Here is a 19,267-nt window from a genome sequence, read left to right on the forward strand (position 1 = left end):
CACACACTCGACTTTGAGTTCGACTGGGACTTAAGCAATTTCTTCCGATGCTCTGCAACGTACAACTTGGCTTCTCGTTCCAAGATAGCCTTAAAATTCCTCACTTAACTTGGAGTTGTGGCCCAAAGTCAAATACCAGAGACACACTTTTGGAAATTGCCCTTTTTGCAGAGTTATCCCCAAACTTTTTACCTCATTCCTCCTATTTTTATGGGTCTGTTTTTGCTGGTTTATTGTCTCAGCGCACTTTACGACTGCTAATCAGTGCTAAAGTGCAAGTGCTTTCCATATAAATTGTACTGCGGATTGGTTTATCCATGATTGGCATATTTGATTTACTAATAATTCCCTAGTAAAGTGCACTAGAGGTGCCCAGGGCCTGTAAATCAAATGCTACCAGTGGGCCTGCAGCACTGGTTGTGCCACCCACATTAGTAGCCCTCTAACCATGGCTCAGACCTGCCACTGCAGTGTCTGTCTGTCCAGTTTTAAATCGGCAATTCGACTCGGCAAGTGTACCCACTTGCCAGGTTTAAACCTTCACTTATCCTACATGTAAGGCACCCCTAAGGTACGCCCTAGGTAGCCCCATGGGCAGGGTCCAGTGTATGTTTAAGATAGGACATATACTAGTGCGTTTTATATGTCCTAACGGTGGAATACTGCCAAATTCGGATTTCACTGTGCAAGGCCCAGCTCTCTCATAGGTTAACATGAGGGCTGCATTTAAATATCCTTAAAGCGGAGATTCCCTTTGAGAGCAGATACAAATATGGAGTTTAGGGTCGCTGAACTCACAATTTAAAAATACATCTTTTAGTGAAGTGGGTTTTTAAATTGTCCATTTGAAAATGTCACATTTAGAAAGTAGGCATTTTCTTGCTTAAATCATTCTGTGACTCTGCCTGTTTGTGGATTGTCTGTCTGGGTCAGTTGGACAGTTGGGCTGTTTTGCACCTGTCTCTAGGCAGTGACACAAAGGGGGCGGGGGTTTAGCCTCCATATCCCGATGAGCCATCTGAGCTAGAGGGGAGGGAGGAGTGGTCATTCACATCTGAAAGGAATGTGCCTGCCCTCACACAATGCAGTCTCCAACCCCCAGGTGTATGTCTGGGGCCTGGCCTGGACAAGGAAGAATCTCACAAACACTTGAGACTTTGCTTTGAAGTTTGCCAACTTGAAAGGCAGAAAGGGGTATAAGAAGAAGACCCAAAACCCCAGACTTTTAGAATTTTTCTGGAATCTGAACTGTTGGTTTTGTTGATCACAACGCCGTGATTGCCCCAGGTGGAGCTATCGACTTAAAGGAACTGTATTTTTTAGTAAATCTTGCAAAATTCATATCCTTTACACTGTATGTTGGATTTTTATCGTTTGGTCTTGTTTTATACAGATAAATATTGGCTATTTTCTAAAACTGGTGTGGTGTCCTTTCTTAGTGTTTTCACTTATTACTGTGTGTTATGAGCAAATGCTTTACACATCACTTCTGAGATAAGCCTGACTGCTCGTGCAAAGCTACCAAGGGGGTGAGCAGGGATTATCTGAGCGGGTATCTCCCTTATCCTGACTAGAGTGAGGGTCCCTACTTGGACAGGGTTCAAACCGACTGCCAAGTAGAGACCCCATTTCTAACACACACCAGCTTGGGATCTGTCAGAGACATCGGTTTGCGACAGTTCCTACAAGGTCTTAAGGCTGTAGTTTTAGAAGGTCATTTGTTCCCTAGCACACCGGAAATTAAGAATTTTGAGAAACAACTTGTCAACTGATGAGAAACGTTTAGGAGCTAGCTTTGGATCTGAGTACTAAGAAGAAACCTGACATTAGGGTGCAGGGTAGCATTAATACATGGCTCCAACTATCACTTAAACGAGGAGACAGACCCACGCAACACCAGCTACCGGCATGCGTGGGCTATGCCGTAAAAATATTACAGATCAGTCAGCCCCCTGGTGATATTCACAAGGTGAAGAATCTATGGTTAGAAGTATCCATCAGAAAGAAAGAAACACATCAGTGCAGTGGGCTGGGTCATGTGTAACTCAGTTCTATCACTTCTAGGACAGTATGGAACCAACTACTTCTTTCAGAGACCTGAGACTGGGTAACCTGTTGCTGTCCGAACCAAGCAGTAGCACTGCTGTAAAGAGTTGCAAAAGCTATCTAGCTCAGCTGTCTAAGGTCTGAAATTGTGAAATCCATGTGCCTTATTATTTTACAGTCCTACTCCTTCAGTAGATTCATATTCACAATGTGTAACTAAGAATCCTAGGTGAAGGTGGGCTAGCTTCTTTGGTACTGTTCAGGGCAGGTACTTACACCCCAGCAATTTCAAAGATCACCACCCTCCCATGAAGTAAGCAATTTTTATTCGTGCTAGGGTGTAACCTTGTATACCAAGCGGAGTAGGGGCAACAGATGCTCCAATCAGGACGTAAAAACAGTCCAAGTTAGTTCCACAGAAATTTCTCAAACCCAGTTACTTATTTGGAAAGGGTGTGTTGAAGGAATGAAATATCCTTTATATATTCTTTATATATGAAATATCCTTTGATCCCTCTACAGAGAACTGATCGAACTGCACTGAGAGAAATCTTTCCTACTCTGCACTGTTTATTATGCTGTGCCGCTCAGCTTACACACTATGGGCCAGATTTACAAGGCCTTAGCGCTACAAGGTGTAACAGCACTTTTTGTGGCTTTACGCCTCCTTGTAAATATGAGCTCTTCTGATGCAGTTTTCTGCATCAGAGGGGTGTGCAATGGCTGTTACAGTGGGTGTTCCACTGCAGAATCCTTTGCTTTTGATGCTGCCCCAGATTTAGAAGAAATTGTAAATCAATCTGAGGCAGCGCCAAAATCTAACGCCACCCCAGGGGTGGTGTTAGCATGGCACAACGAGGAGGAATACTTTTATTCCTTCTCATTTTTTTGCTTTTACTGTGTGTGCTGAATTCTACAGCACACACAGAAGAAGCAAAATACCATGGATGATTATTTATGTGCAGGAAGGGACACCTTCCTGCACATAAACAATCACACCCCTCAATGCAAGCACCCTTGCACTATGGTGCAAGGATGCCTGTGTTGACGCTGGCTGCTTAATTTAGCACCAGCGCAGGGGGAATCACAGGGGTGCGCCGTATTCTTGTAAATATGACACACTTCTGTGTTTCAAAACTGGCGCAGTGCGGCGCTGCTAATTTTGGCACAGCAACGCAGTGCGCCAGTTTCTTGTAAATCTGGCCGTATAATAGCTGCACACAGCACTGATGCTAAATACCGTAGGCTCACACAAGCTATGTAACACTGGCTTTTAGACACTGCGCCCAAAGTGCGTAGCTCTGGTGTAAATGTTTACTACTGTGAGCTGACCCAAGACCTAGCCAATATGTCTTGCTGTTAGATGGTTTGTACTTCTGTGCGCGGCTATCACGTAACTTAGTAATGTTGGGTCTACTTAAACTTGTGTGTGCTTCCAAAATGTAATCTCTGCATAAGGCACCGTTGGACCTGTGTAACGCAGTGTGTTGTTTCACTGTATGTGTGTTCAGTGTACATGTGATTGGTAAGACTAATAAACAGTTGGTTAAGTTATTTAATGGAATATTAGGCCGTGTTAGGCTCAAGCTGGCAAGAAAGCATAGGTTTAACGCTCGCCTCTGACTGTTGCTGTGATACAGATCCAAGTTTTGAACTCAGGCAAAGCCATCCCAACATACCTTCATTCCAAGATCGGTACGAATACTAATAACTTGGGCAATGGTAGCATCTCCTTTACACAGTGGGTAAACGTGTAGTATACAGTGTTATACAATAGGTTGTTATTGTATTATCTCTTCTGGTATATTATGTGGTGCTGTTATTTTTTAGCTGGTGCTATGTGGTAACTTTGCTGTGAGAAACCAAATGAATCTAACATCTCAAAGCTTCTGACTGTGAACCAGAAGCTGGATCAGACACCTCAAGCTGGTGAATCCTCATTAAAAGTGCTTTGATAATGCTGCCATCTTGGATTTGGGAAGAATACATTGCAAACATGGAGAATCTTTGAAATTATGTTCATGGGGCAAAGGTTGCTTCATGTTATGTACCATCATGTACAGTCAAAAGTGCAAGTGTAATGAAACCTAATTGAATTATTTTGTGTGATGCCAGTGATCTGAATCTTTAATTTATGTGTGTTCAGTCATCCAGTCTTATTAGTAGCTTGTCAGAATATCCTACAATTCGTTCCAGCTTCGTAAATATTTTTATTTTACTCAATATCACGTTTTTTTTCTCTTTTTGATACTTAAGATATAATGTGTTTCACCTTATCTCTGTAACGTTTGTACTGCGTTATGTGTCTCTGAAAGTTTCTACCATAAACCGCTCTACACAACTCTTTATGTTTTATGGTTCAGCAGTTTATAAGACCTCAAAAATAGATAAATAAATGATAAATAAATATAATAACCCAGAAGAAACATAAGTAGCTAATAAATATCCAACACCTTTTTGCTATTTCAATTTCTGACTGATGTGAGTCAGATCCATTGCTTTGATGTTGTTTTTCATCCTTTCTCCTTGATCCCGCCCGACAATGTATGCTCTAGGTCGGTGCAAACATCATGTAAGGTACCCATGCAATCACTTACGATTTGAAGTGGTCTGCCAGCACGCCCACGAGTTCGCCCACACGGCTCTCGTTCTCTGGCTGCATCTTGTGGAGGCAGAAGGCCATATCGTCTTGCTTCTCCGTGTGAACGATCACTAGTTGGTCTTTGCCGCTCGTGATGCTCAAGCCAGTCACCTGCAAAAGGGACAGAATTTCCCTAAAATAAGACCCATCCCAGTCAAATGGCATCTCTGCATTCTAGAGCTCTAGGGGCAAGAACATTCTTTAACCTGTCTAACATAGACACGGGAATACTGACATCGGATAAGGACAGCCAGACCTATCTATTCTGCATATCTGCTGCTCTGACTTATTTATAAACTATTTTCCGCCAAGGCACCTCAACTCTTGTTGAATTGCTGTTTCATGCACCATTCACTCTGACTATAAGGAACTGCCTTATGTTACTCCTAAGCATCAATCACAGCAAGCAGTGTTTCATGGCGACTTACTATAGAGGCACACCTTCATGGAAGTATTTCTATGAACGTCATTTAGGGGTCTCCAGAGGTCGCAGCCGAGCCTCCCGGCTTGCCCTTTGCTACCCCTATCACTCCCTTTGCCTCAGTACTCCAACTCAGGGCCGGCTTCAGAGCTGGAGGTGCCCCGTGGGACTGTCTTTTTTCGCCACCCCCCTACCCCACGACCACCTCCTCGAATTCCCTCACTCCCACCCGGCAAATGTGCCCCTCATCTCTCCATGGCCCCTCTTTCACATACATTCATTTGTTTTGTAGCGCTTGTAAAGTCTGGCTTTACTAATCCGCTCAGCTAGCCACATAAAACATAGTTCTGTTCTTTGCAGCAGGCATATTAACCCTCTATGCTACTTTATGGGGAGTCAAAGCTGCCACCAAACACAATTCCAATCCCTCTCCCTAGCAGGACCATTAATCACAAGAGGTATCTTGATATTTTATTTGCTTCCTGAAGGCTGGACGCACAAGAAACTTTTCAGGAGGTTCTTTTAAACCTCAAGCTTCTAAGTTATTGCTAAAGACAGCACCCCCTTGAGGTCAGCACCTGGTGCGGTCGCAGTGCTCGCACGGCCCTAAAGCCGGCCCTGCTCCATCCCCCCTAGAGTACCTACTGTCCATTTCTTCATCTTCAGTTTTTAAACACTGTCTGAACTATCACTGGGTAGAGTTTAAACCACAATTTGGACCCAGAGTTAAGGCATTCCTTCCACTGCAGAGGCCCTTTGTAAATCAGGCCCAGAATCTGTAATGATATCATTAGAATGGAACACAAAGCGCCAGATGAACAACACCACTGCAACTTGGACACAGGACAGCAGACATGGGGAAATCAGAAAGGAAGAACACCACCCTAGCTGCTACTTGTGAAGCTTAACAGAGACGACTTAATTCTATCTTCCTGCTAGTTACCCTCCTGTATGCAACACAACATCATGTTTGCACTCCCAATGTTTCATCAGAAAACATGAAAACACTATTTAAAATTTACACAAGATTAAGTTAGAGATGTTGGTATCCACTTGCCACGATCCATGGGCTCACCTTGTTCAGGGGGAGGCATTTCAGCACCTTGAATTGCTTGCTGGGCGCCAGTTTGTACAGGTGCTGGTCAGTGATCAGGATGGCCCGATCTCTGCTCTTATTGAAGCGGTTGATCTGTAAATGGAGAGGAAGGAAGGCAAGAAGATGAAGAAGAGATGCTTTCATTGAAGACATTCAGACCACTTTCTTGTGGGAGACGAGTACTCTCTACTTGGCATCTCCAAGTGATTAGGGTGTCACATTAAGCTATTGAAATAGACAACACACCCAACCCACTTCCTGAAGTTTATTTTCTACCAAATGTAGGAGTTTTAAGCCCTTTTTGGGTGTGAGTACCTGATTTACCTGAGTCCTCAGCTGCACATTTCTCAGTTTAAGACACCTTCTGCAGAGAGCCAAGGTTATTGGTTTGTGTTGGCAGTTGGTAGACCCAGGGTGCTCCCCACTGCCTGCATCTCCCTCTGCACAGCAACAGTCCTCTGTGATGAAAGAAGCATCTCAGACAAGCTCCTCAGTGGACAGTGCTTCCTAACCTGCCATGTTTTCTCTGGGTGTGCTTCCAAACTGCCCCTTCACAGTAGTCTTGGATATGTTGTTAAATGTTGTACTTTCATACCTGGCCATTTTCACTGTGCCTTTTTGTAAACAATTATTCTCCTTTGTATTTAGATTTCTATATATGTCATAATTAATTTAATGCAAAATTTTCCCATCATGAAATCTACACAACTAAAATACAATATGCAGAAATATGGCAGCAAGAAAAACACATAGTTCATTTCCATCACACGGAGAATTGATAGGTGTTGAGGTTTTGTGCGTCCTGTCACAGGCAAATCAATGCCGAACGTGCCAACCAGGAAGGGCTGCTGACTGCCATCTTGGGGTTATCGGTCTAGCGTTTTATGAAGGGGAAGGCTAGAAACGAGCACACTGCACAGCTGACCAGATTGCCACTGGTTTAGTCGTGAGTCTCTGGGCACTTTACATATCACTTGCTGCTAGGCACAAGGCACTTTGTCAGGATGATTGTTGAAAATTGTTGATAAGCCGGTCTGCTCCAGTCTGTGCCTGTACAATGCCAGACGCCAGAACCCCTGCTGGTTTCAGTCCAGGTAATACGGTAAAGCTCTCTTACTCACGGACACTCTTCTATTGCTAGATAAGTCCTCACTATATGAGCCCGGATTCTGCATCGTAGGCACACCTTGGCAGACCGAAGGCACATTTTCATGTCGTAACTGTGAAGGGGAAGATTGGCTAGACAAGGAACATCCCACCAGCTTATCTAGTTCAGCTAGCAATTCAGTAGAACATACCTTAAAATGTTTGTATTTTAATGCCAGATCACTACCTAAACACTGTGCAGAAATGTGGAATACTATCACAGACTACACCCCAGACTTAGGGCCTGATTTAGCCCCTTAGTGCCCCACTAACGCCACCATGTGTGAGTCTTATTTAATATATGGCACACCATGGCAGGGTAGGGGCAATAGCATAGACATTTTTGATGCTATTGATATACTGTTTAGGATTAGCGACAAAATGTTGGTGCTAAGCCTGCACAGTACATAGGGGCCCACTGAAAGCAATGGTGTGCCTCCTTTTAACGCCTACTATGTGCAGGCGTTAAAAGTAGCCACAAAAAATTATGCAGGGGAATCTCTTAAATTCCACTGCTCCATTTTTGCAGTCCACCTAATGGGGGAATGCCCCCATGCATACATTATGCCTTGAGCAGGCATAATGTAGCGCAAGGGGTTACAAAGTGGATCAATCCATGCATTACACCACTTTGTAAATATGGCGCTGGGATTTTGGCCTCGTTGGGCCACATTAGTGTACAAAAAATGACACTAATGTGGAGCAAGGAGGCGCTAGGCCCTCTTAAATCTGGGCCATAGTCTTTATCACAAAAACAAAGCTCAATGATCACTCCCTACCAGATATTTCGATATCACTGTCCTTAAGTTATAAGATTGTGAAATGTGTAGAATAGGGCGCCAGGGAGAAGGATGGGTCTTTATTTTAAGGGCTTATTTATAGGTTCCATTGAACACAGTTTATCCTCAAATGTGAAGTGCTGGAATTCCGACTGTCTTTCAAAGAGCAGAGAATGCTAGGGGGGGAGGGGATCGGAGTACAATCCTCTACAGGCCCCCAGGCTACAACTCCCAGTGGGTCGTAAATCTTCTTTCATGGCTCTCCCCACTTATTTTAAAGCAAGACAACTACATAGTGATAGGTAATTTTAATTTACACATTTTGAAAACCTGGAAGACCCCCTCTGTAAACAATTAGGGCCAGATGCATCATTTATCTGGGTAGCGATTACCTAATTACGATTTTCTGCGAATCACAATTAGGTAATTACTATTTGAATGTATGAAACTCAAGGAGTTTCATTTAGCAATTCCCAATGGCTCGCAAATTGACCTATCTCATTAATATTCATAAGGTAGGTCGCAATTTGTGGCCCATTGTGAATGGCTTCAACCACAGGGATGGTGGCCTGCAGGGCTCAGCAGACCACCATGTTTGTGATTGCTTTTAAATAAAGCAATCGTTTTTTTTTTTTTAATGCAGCACGTTTTCCTTTATTGCCACTGCCTGCTCCTAAAAAATGTTTTCGCATGCATTCACAAAGGAGAAGGGGTCCTCTGGGAACCCGTTTGCGAATGGATTACCACCTACTTGAAGTAGGTGATAAAATGCGAATGTTTCGCGACTGCATGTTGGTCACAAAACATTCCTTCATACCGCTGCGATTCGGTATTAAGAAGGGACGCCCTTGACACGTCCCTTCCTAATACCGAATTGGTATGTAGTCGCAATTCCACTTTGCGATTCAGTAATAAACGACTGAATCGCAAATTGGGATTCATACATGCCAAAATGCATTTTTTCTGTCGTAAATGGCCCGATTGGGCCGTTTGAGACTGCAAAAATGCATGATACATCTGGCCCTTAGAGGGCAACATGCAAATCTTGCAGCTAATACAAAGGATTACTGACCCACTCATGTAACCAGCTGTACACTAGGCTGTTGTTCTCTAATATCAACACCATCAAAAATATTGATATTACTCCTTTAGTTTGGTCAGACCATTCCATTAAGAGATTCACACTCTCATTCCCCTCATTTCAAAAACCTTCCTCCAAAATTCCTAGCATTCTGAGAAGATCTTGGTGCAAGATTAGTATTGTAATCTTTTCAGATCACTTCACCCCCTTAGAGTTTGATAAGGACACCCCCTTTGCTAGCTACCAAGTTAATTTTAATATAGCAATATTCAAATCCCTAAAAAATTGCATCCTCTGGAAAATGAACACATCCCTCAGACATACTCCTTCTTAAAATTGGTATTCCCGAGTTGAGACTAGAATATCTCTCGAGTGAACTTGGAGTCTTTCAAAAAGCCCTTCTGATAGTCAAGCCGATAAATATCAAACGAATGATTATCATAGAATACTCAAGAGAGCTAAGAAAAATTACCTCATCAGAAGATTAGCAGAAGACAGCAGATCCTCTACAGAACATTTTAAGATTGTAAATGAACTTTCCCAGCACACCAGCTTACCACAAGTTATTACCCCCTAGGCCTCCCACTGTGAAGCAATAACTAATGACTTCACAGATAAGATCAACAAAATATACTCTACTTTCGACACTCAACCCTTCCTATCAGAGTTCCCCTGGGACCAGTTAAGGCCACACCCTGGGGCAAGAGCACACTTGGGGAGTCTTGCTAACATGCCAAGGGAACAGGTCGAGAGGCTGATGTCAGAAGTCAGGGCCGGCTCCCTGTTCAACCCCTGTCCCCATTTTATCTTCTCTCGCCTGGCTCCAATTTTGAGTCAATACACATGGAGAGAGGATGAGGGAGAAGGAGGGACAAATATGGAGGAACCCACCGTACTTAGCTCCCTATTTCTATAACTCAAAGTACACAAGAAAGTACGGGGTTCTCTAAAGAGGGCGTCGCGGGTACCAGCGTAGCCCTAGGTTGTACGTGTTTTTAGGTGTTTTTAATTTTTTCACTAGATTAGCTGGATCCCGATCTTTCCAGAAACAAGTTTATTTACGCACTCCCTCCTGTTCCTTTAACAGTGAGGTTGAGTCCGCCCAGGTGGCACTGTCCTACCTGGGTGGGTCTAGGTGGTCAAATGATGAAGCATGACACTATATAGTGTGTGAGACCACCTAGTCCGTAAAAGGAACTCCCCCCGGTTTCTCTCCCCGCGCATGCACTCTGCAGTTACTTACTGACATTTCACTGACATTACCTTTCCAAATAGGAACACGTACAACCTAGGGCTACGCTGGTACCCGCGACGCCCTCTTTAGAGAACCCCGTACTTTCTTGTGTACTTCCAATTTTGAGTCATCATCTGACTCACATTTTTAACTCTTCTTTGATAAATGCTGAGTACCTGGCCATCGAGAAGCAAGCGCTAATTCTTCCCTTGACCAAAAAAGTAGGACTAGATGTTTCCATTATGTCTAACTACTGCCCAATATCCCTGCTTCCTTCTATGTCCAAAGTCCAGGAGAGACTTGTCAACAGTCAGCTGACAGGTTTTTTTTTGTAGGACAACAACCTGCTGGATCCTTCCCAAACGGAATTCAGAGCCAAGAACAGTATAGATTGCAGCCTTCTTGTTGTTCTGGATAATGTTAGATTACGAGTAGATCAGGGCAAGGCTGTCACCCTGATTCTACTCAATCTCTCTGCGGCAATCAACATGGTCTGGCACAGTCAAATGATAAAAAGCTTCATGAAATAGGGCTCCACTGTACAGCCCTCCAATGGTTTAGTTCTTTCCTGAGCTAGTCCATTCAGATGAATACTGTTAGATCCTCACCCCTCAGTTTCAAAAGTGGGGTACCAGGGGTACCACAGGGCTACTACCTGAGCCCAATGCTTTTTAATGTGTACATTGCATCTCTCACCAAGATGGTCAGAAATTGCGGATCTGAGATATGCTCATAAGCAGACGACATCAAACTGGTCATGTTTTTATGGGAGAACCACGAAGAGACCAGAAAAAAACCTTTCCAGCTCTCTTTCTGAGGTAGCCAGCTGGATGATGGTTCACTGCCTAAAAAGAAATGCCGAAAAACACTGACATTCTACTATTTGGAGGTGCCCATCAGATTTGGGATTCATCATGGTGGCCACTATCTCTGGGCCCCACACCTAACCCAAAAAGGGCGAAAAACCTAGGAGTCCTCATTGATGAGTATTTATCCATGTAGAAGCAAGTCAATGCCACTTCTGGTAAATGCTTTGTCTTGCTGAAGATCCTTAGGAAACGTTTTTGTTGCATTCCAGTGGATTGATGCTGAACTGTGGTCCAAGTCCTAATTACCATTGGGTTGTAATACAGTAATGCCCTATATGTGGGCATGGCTGACTACCTTTGTGCTCGCTTGCAGGTGATACAAAACACGACTGTGAAGTTAATGTGCAACAAAGATCGACGCAGCTCTTCTTTTGCCTGCCTAGAAACCCTCCACTGGTTACCCATCCAAAAAAGAGCTAAATTCAGGCTTCTCTGCCACACACAAAAGGTTCTCCACAATTCGGGGCCTATGATCTGCGATCTACGGTGGAATATTACAAACCTACAATAAACCTGAGATCATTAAACCTAGCTTTAGCCAAAACCAAGCGTGTAAAAATACCACACAGTCTTTACTCATCTAGCAGTGGCCCAGTGAAATATAATACCCCTGAACCTCCGCCTCGCTAGCGACATTAGGTTCAGAAAAAAGCGTAAAAACATAGCTTTTTTTCAGAGTAACTGACCTGATCTTATGAATTGCTCCTTCCCCCCGTACTTTAGTTGACAGACTATATGACAATTATAGTGCCATGAGATGCCTCTGGGGATGAGAGTTAGCACTCTACAAATTCTGCAAAATAAAACAACATAAATATATGCCAGCAGAAGAATCAGTGAGCATATGAAAAATGGAGAAAAATACCACCAACAAAGGCTTCTTCACTGCTCAGAATGTCAAAAAATAAAAATTGATTATGACGTGATGTCCCAGCCTCCTTAGGTCACCATCGAGGAATATCTCACTTGAATGGTGGGAAAATGCTACCGTCCCTTCTAATCTTGGAGACAGAACTTCGAAAACCTTTGGGTTTTGTCCATGGGGTGTGGTATGAGAAGATTGTTACCAAAATATCTTCTGGCATAATACTGGCTCATAAATATTAATACAAAAATATTATCCAATAAGGGTTAATAACAGAAAATCTACACCCAAAGCGACAATTACAGGATATTCTAACACACACCTGTCCGTAGTGGATCAAAAGTTCGGACTCCCACTCGCAACTACCTGAATTCCCACGAGTTCACGCTGAATGTGAAGAAGCTGCTGTTTTAGGTCTTTAAAAGAGGTAGCTTAGCACCCTTATTCACGACCCAGCCTCCGGTTTTTATCAAGGTTTTCATTGTGAACAATCAGATTGACAGACTCCGTATTATCTCAGTGAAACGTATTTGAGTGGCAACCTGTGCTATTTTCTGAACGCCATTAAAACACAATTTTTAGACTTTGAATAGCTTCTTCAAATTATTTCTCATTTTGTTAGTCAAAGAGTGTAAATAAAAATATAATTTTAGTCATAATGCATATTATGAACTAGTTACGTAGAGCCAAGTATTGGCCACTATGCTGCATGCCATTTCCCTTGCTTTGTACCTTCAGAAAATATGCACCAGGAAGCAGTTATTTTGGGGGGCCGGGGCTTATTCTTCTGCCTCAAGCATTTGCTGTGAGCAAAAGACATTTGGGAAAGACGGAGGAAGAGAAAAAGGAAAAAGCGTCACTAAGGTAGAAAGCTGCCAGAGTCAGCTGAGTGGCTTTAAATGGATTGAAGAGGCCCGAGATTACTTCAGTATTAAGATGCCCCAGACTCATGTGCTTGCCGTTTAAATGCAGCAGCCGCGTGTTCAAGAGGATGGCTTTGGGCACCGGCACGTTTTTATTTACAAATTAAGCACTTCCAGGAAGTGATGAGTGCTTTCCATGATCTGCATCCGAAGGAATACATTTAGCAGTATGTCCATTCCTTGGTTAGAATGGTTATAAATGAGCTGGCTCATTTTTAGGATGGAATGGTCTTCTCGAGTGTTGGTATCCAGTAGAAAACTCTGAGTCATTCTATCGTGTCTCCCTGGATACTGTCATAGCGAATTAGCAAGTTGCTACCATCAAACTAGTGGGGATCACATGACCACTATATCTATCCTGTATCATTCTTTCTCTTGAAGCACTGAGCTCAAATTTGCACTTTCCCATGGAGAGTATTGTTGAATCCAGAAGGGGTTATGCCTGGACTAAGTTAGGCTCGAGCACGGGCCTTTGAATGGAATAGACTGAAGGGACAAGATATGACATAAGGAGTTTGATTCCAGGCCGTCCTGTGCAATTGGTACAACCACAGAAGAAAAAGATTATAGAAAATCAGACCCCATTCCCACTCCCCCCGACCCACGCTTTGGAACAGGAATTTCAAAGTCCTTCGTAGTTTCTTGCATAAGGCACAGATATGTTGAGTGGTCATGAGGCAGGTTAGTTCTTGACACTGAAAGTTCCTGTACTCCACTACACCTTTTCACGATTATAGTTAGGTGGTGGGCAATCGCTTCTCTCTAGCCAGATATTCATGATCACCAAGCCTTTAAAGGAAAAAATGAAGAAATACAAAAGGGCTGGTTATGTCTTCATTAATTGTCAAGATTGCAACTCGTGCATCCCCCCTAGACATAGATAATTAGACTATTTCAAGGTCTCACTTTCATGGATCCTACTTTGACCTTCACAGTGGTCTCTGGCTGAGCGATGGCTTACTGGACCAAGAGTCGCATACTGGGTGCTGCAATCAGGCATCAGCTACTCCAGTAAACACGGATTAGAGGTGCTTCACTTAAAAAGGTCAGCATCTAGAGGTTAGGGAGAGTACTTTAGAGCGGAAGAAGCGCCATTCTCCTTGATCTGCTCACCTGAACCAAGTGCCCTAATAAACTCTGTTGACAATGTATGAACCTCTAATAGTGTTCAAGTAGAGAATTCCATTAATTAGAGGCAAGAAATATAGACTTACCCTTTTGGTGTTTGAAACACATAAAATAGACTGTTCCCAAAAATTCAAAAGGATATGAGGATCTTGGAGAAATCATTCTGCACTGAGGGCGGTGGGGGGAGGGGCTTAAGATGGCAACCAAAGACTAGATATAGACCCAGTATAGAAACGAGCCCAAATTAGAAGTCATTAGATGGTCAACACTTGAAAGTATGTGTTTTGTTTTCTCTCATTATATTTGTCTAATTGTTATGCGATTACATGATGTTCCTATTCCGCAATGTGTTGCTACAAGCTCCCATGAACTGTGGCTTACATTTTCCACTTATTGTTTACAACTTTTGGATAAGGATTTATTAATAAATAACATGTTTTTATAGTAAAAGTAGGCAAATTGTATAAAAAATGGGCATAACATGTTAAGCTTAACGAGTGTCAGACTTTGCTTCTGGACATATGATTTTGCAAATAGAAGACTTATCTTTATTGACCGGCATGGCTGTAGGTGGTGCTGAGTTGGACTGACGTTTTGCACTGCATTGCAATAAAATGTACATATAACTTCATGTGGACCAACACCTTCAAAGTGAAGATGAGCAGTGGTGGACAGGTATCTATAAAAATGTGTTGTCTTAATTAAAGCACAAAACATCGGTCCAAGACTGACGAGTACGTTCTTACTGTGAGGCTAAATTGAGATAATTATTATAGAAGAGACAGGGCAATTATTTGTTGGGGCGGGAGGGGTGCCACTTATGGCAACGCTACTTAGCCCCCCAGAAGAAAGACTTACGTGCTGGTGGAGGGAGCATATCTGTCCCATGTAATTGACCCCGCTCCCGTAGGGTGCAAGTCTGGGAAAGAGCCTGATCCCACCTAGCTGGCTTTTGGGGTAATTTTTCACCTGCTCCGATGCTCTTTGTATAGTACTCTTGAAGTGCAGTCAAGAAGGGTGGGTAGTTAAGTTGACCATTGGAGGGATTCAATAGGAGATTAAACTTTTAACTGCTCACATGTTCTCATTGCTACCTCAATTCTTATAGTGCAACCTCCTCATAGAAGGTGTAGGACGCCTTCATTATGACCACTATAGAGAGAGGGGTGCCACTGCCGGCGCTGATAAGATGAGTTGGGAATGTTAGCTTGTGAAAATGCAAGCCACAGGGGCTTGTGTGCAAGCTGCAGGGTGCTTTATGTTTCTCTATGTCAGAGTGTACAATTACCCAGATTGCAGTGTCTATTTATAAGCATACCTGTGATTATGTTCTATTTACCTGGAAGATATGTATGCTGTCTAAAAGGTGGGAGGTATGGTATTTGCAAGAGCCAAATCAGAGTTAGAGTAAGTGGAGGCAAATAAAACACTGAGGGTCTGATTCACAAAGGTAAACTTACACTGTTGTGTAAATTTGTGATTGCTGTTTTCAAAGAAATGTACCAGTAGTATCTTTACAAGTGTGGAGTCGTCACACATAGAAATATAGGACAGTCCTATCTTTTTATGTGCGGAGACTCCGCACTCATAAAAATACTACTCATAAATCCCTTTGCGCATAGGAAACAATTACAAACTTACACAAATGTGTATGTTTACCTTTGTAAATCAGGCCCTGGATGTATATTTCAGATCCCAATTGAAAGCCAACTTGAATGGTTTAATACACAAAGGGCTAAACGAAGACAACATGAACCAATAAACCCTTAAAATGCTCACCTGTGCCAATTAGTCATCATATGTGACCTGTTGAGCACAGGCAATGAAATAAGAGATCTTATCATTCAAAGTGAAAAAGTTAAGATGCAGGTTTCTGCATGAACTTGAATTGATGTGTGCCAGGATTTGGGACATAGCTAGTAAAAACTGGATGGAAAACTCTCATCCTCGAGTAATGCAAGTCACACCAGGAACCAAAATATGAAGGTGCACCCCTATGTGGTGTCATCACTTTTAGGTGGTGACATCGCCCTGTCCCACCTCTGAGTATAATTGCCATTCATGATTCACTTGGCACCGCCAATTGAGTTTGTCTGCCCTAGTATTTAAATATTCTGTTAGGTGTTGCACAGCCAGGGAAATGCCCGGATGAAATGTACCGATGACTCAGCCAGTGTCACAGTGTCCTTTCCTCGGGATCTGCACGCTGCTGAACAAAGGCCCACCTCCCGGCGTCACCAACTCAGAAAGCTATTATGGCACAGAGTTATGATGAAGCCAGGCGGGGGGAAGGGAATTAGGGTAGTTAACTGCAGGGAGAGAGATCTGAAAAGAAAAGGTTAGAACAAATGTGCATATACTCATTCATAGCAGTATAACTTATCAATAGACTCTTGAAATAAAGGCGTCTCCGTGATATCAGATTGAGACCCTTTTGTGAAATGAGGGCAAAGCCTCTTCTTTGAATCATGGAACAAGAACAAACTACAACCTCTGAACCAAGAGATGGCAAGAGCTTTGGACTATTGTCATACTCTGAATATCAATCCTGTTACAACTATGCATTCATAACATAAACTTTTGATCACAGCCTAGAAATTCTCAAAGACTTAAATATGTATCTCACATATTATGCTTTCCAAAAGAACAATTAAACTATAATTTGCTTATCTTTGAAATGCTTTCACATTAACAACTATAGCTATATAACTTTAAAGTTTAACTCATTGAACTTGAAGCGCTTTATTTGTTGGGCAGAAGCACCTAGTTTATTGTTTATGAAACGCTTTGATTATTATACCAGAAAGGGCTTTTACTTGTCTTGTCTGAAGCGCTACGCTTGTTATGCTAAGGGGCACTTTACTCATGTGGCCTGAATCACTTTGATTGTTGTGCCAAGGGCGTTTTACTCATGTGGACTGAAGCGCTTTGATTGTCGTACCAAGGGCGCTTTACTAATGTGGAATGAAGCGCTTTGGTTGCCGTGCCAAGAGCGCTTTACTCATGTGGACTGAAGCGCTTTAATTGCCATGCCAAGGGCGCTTTACTCATGTGGACTGAAGCGCTTTGATTGCCGTGCCAAGGGCGCTTTACTCATGTGGACTGAAGCGTTTTGATTGCCGTGCCAAGAGCGCCTTACATGTGTGGCCTGAAGAACTCTGCTCGTTGTGCTAAGGGGCACTTTACTTCTGTGCTCCGAAGAGCTTTGATCGTCGCGCCAAGGCCGCTTTACTCTTTAAACTGAAAATGCTTTGCTCGTTGTGCAAAGGGGCGCTTTACCTTTGGAAGTAACAACTCCCTTCAAGATTGGACTCATCAAGACCTTACTGCTACGAGTACGACCTACTCGTATCTGAATTCACCATGGAAACAAGGATACTCCGATTTTCTCTCAATCTGCCATGCAGGAAATCTGCTCTTCTTCAGAGGAACCCCCACGAGGTCTGACTGCATCGAAGTCTTCAAAATAGTGAGCAATGTGCTTGGTTGTGGCTGGGCTTTATAGGCCTTCCACACCCCAAGATGGCTGCTGCCTCTACAAATATGGGAATTGTAGGCCCTTCATAAAATAGTCCTGATAAGTGCATCTTGTCCACCAATGTACTGACCCTGCAGCTACATGAGCTTTACCACAGGGCAGACGACGCTGATGACCACTTTTTGAACAAGAGGGGATGACAAGTGGTGCAACTGAAGCGCTGCAAATCCGCGCTGTTGCGTTTTGGGCGGGACCTGGACCGCGCACAGCCTTATTCCTGACAGCCAGTTCCAGAGATGCAAAGCCTCTTGACACAGAATCCATGATCATACCCTGCCTTGTTTTTTGTAGTATCACATTACAGTGGTATTGTCTTGAGGACCTGCACTCATTCCTCCTTGCTGGATGGGAAGAAGGCTTTTAGTGCCAATTGACACCAACTCCAACAGATTGATGTGAAGCTGGGTCTCACCCAGAGACAAGAGTTCTCTTATCTCCACCTTCCCCTGGTGGCATCCCCAGCACAGCAATAATTCCTCTGTCATAACCATTAGTTCTGGGTGAGGTAGAGAGAGGGTTTTGCCATCAGTCCAATTGTGGCCCAACAATTACCACTGCAGTTACTTTGTGGTCTCCTTCGACACCTGGATGGAATCCAACAAGTTTATTTGTTGCTGAACCTACCGGAGTGACAATATGTACCATCTAGTGTGTCCACAAACAAGATGCAGCAGGCCAATGGGGTCAAGAAGGATTAGAGGCGATCTCACTATGATTGAGGCCATAGGTTGAAATATCGGTATTATAGCTTCAATGTTATGGTCGTGCTGAACAGGAGGAAAGCCTCAAAACTGCATAATTTCCAAAATAACTCGGATGAAGGGAACCTTTGGGATGGAGGCAGGTGTGACTTTGGTAAGTTGGTCAAGAATGAGAGATGTTAAGAGGATCGCCATAAGCTGAATGTAGTCTACAACTGTCTAAGGCAAGCTTGTCTTGAGCAGCCTGTTGTCAAGGTATGGGAAGATTGGTACTCCTAACCTCCACACGTGCTGCAGCCCCCCCTCCCCTAATTAACCTTCATGAACACCGATGGGCCCTGGTGAGGCCGAAGGGCAGTATAGAGAACTAACGCACCAGGGACCACAGGAACCATGTGTGGACATGGAAATAGGATTCTTGCAAACCCAAAGCCACCATCTTGTTTCCTTGTTTCAGGGCAGACAGAACTTGAGCCAGGATGAGCATCTTGAACTTTTCTTTGAGCAAGAAGTTCAGAGGACACAAGCCAAGAATAGGAACAAAGGGCCATATGTACGAACACATTTTCTCATAGACAAAGAATGGGCAAAACTGCTTGCTATATCTGGCCCAAAGTACTCTGTCCTTTTCAGCACCAGCTACTAACAGGAGCAGCAATCAGTCCCCTGTTTCAGTGCTGGTACACTCTTGATGTCTCCCTTGTCCAAGAGGGCTTGAACTTCTATTTGGAGGATGGACAAGTGGTCTTCCGAGAGTCGTTGTGGTGTAGGGAGCAGAGGAGGAGGAAGAGGAAAGGTA

At 43.4% G+C, this 19,267-nt stretch overlaps 1 protein-coding gene across 2 annotated transcripts in view; it reads right to left on the reverse strand.

Moving 5' to 3' along the window:
* The window catches only part of LOC138261666 (unconventional myosin-Ig-like), a 912,364-nt gene that overhangs the window by 221,492 nt on the left and 671,605 nt on the right, over positions 1–19,267 (reverse strand). For both annotated transcript variants that reach the window (XM_069210894.1, XM_069210895.1), the window contains 2 exons: positions 6,184–6,297; positions 4,644–4,798 (listed from right to left, as the gene is read on the reverse strand). In XM_069210894.1, coding sequence (XP_069066995.1) covers positions 4,644–4,798; positions 6,184–6,297 — 269 coding nt within the window. The remainder of the gene's footprint in view (positions 1–4,643; positions 4,799–6,183; positions 6,298–19,267) is intronic.

Source organism: Pleurodeles waltl, chromosome 10, assembly GCF_031143425.1.
Source record: "Pleurodeles waltl isolate 20211129_DDA chromosome 10, aPleWal1.hap1.20221129, whole genome shotgun sequence".
In the NCBI taxonomy this organism is placed as follows: Eukaryota; Metazoa; Chordata; class Amphibia; order Caudata; family Salamandridae; genus Pleurodeles; species Pleurodeles waltl.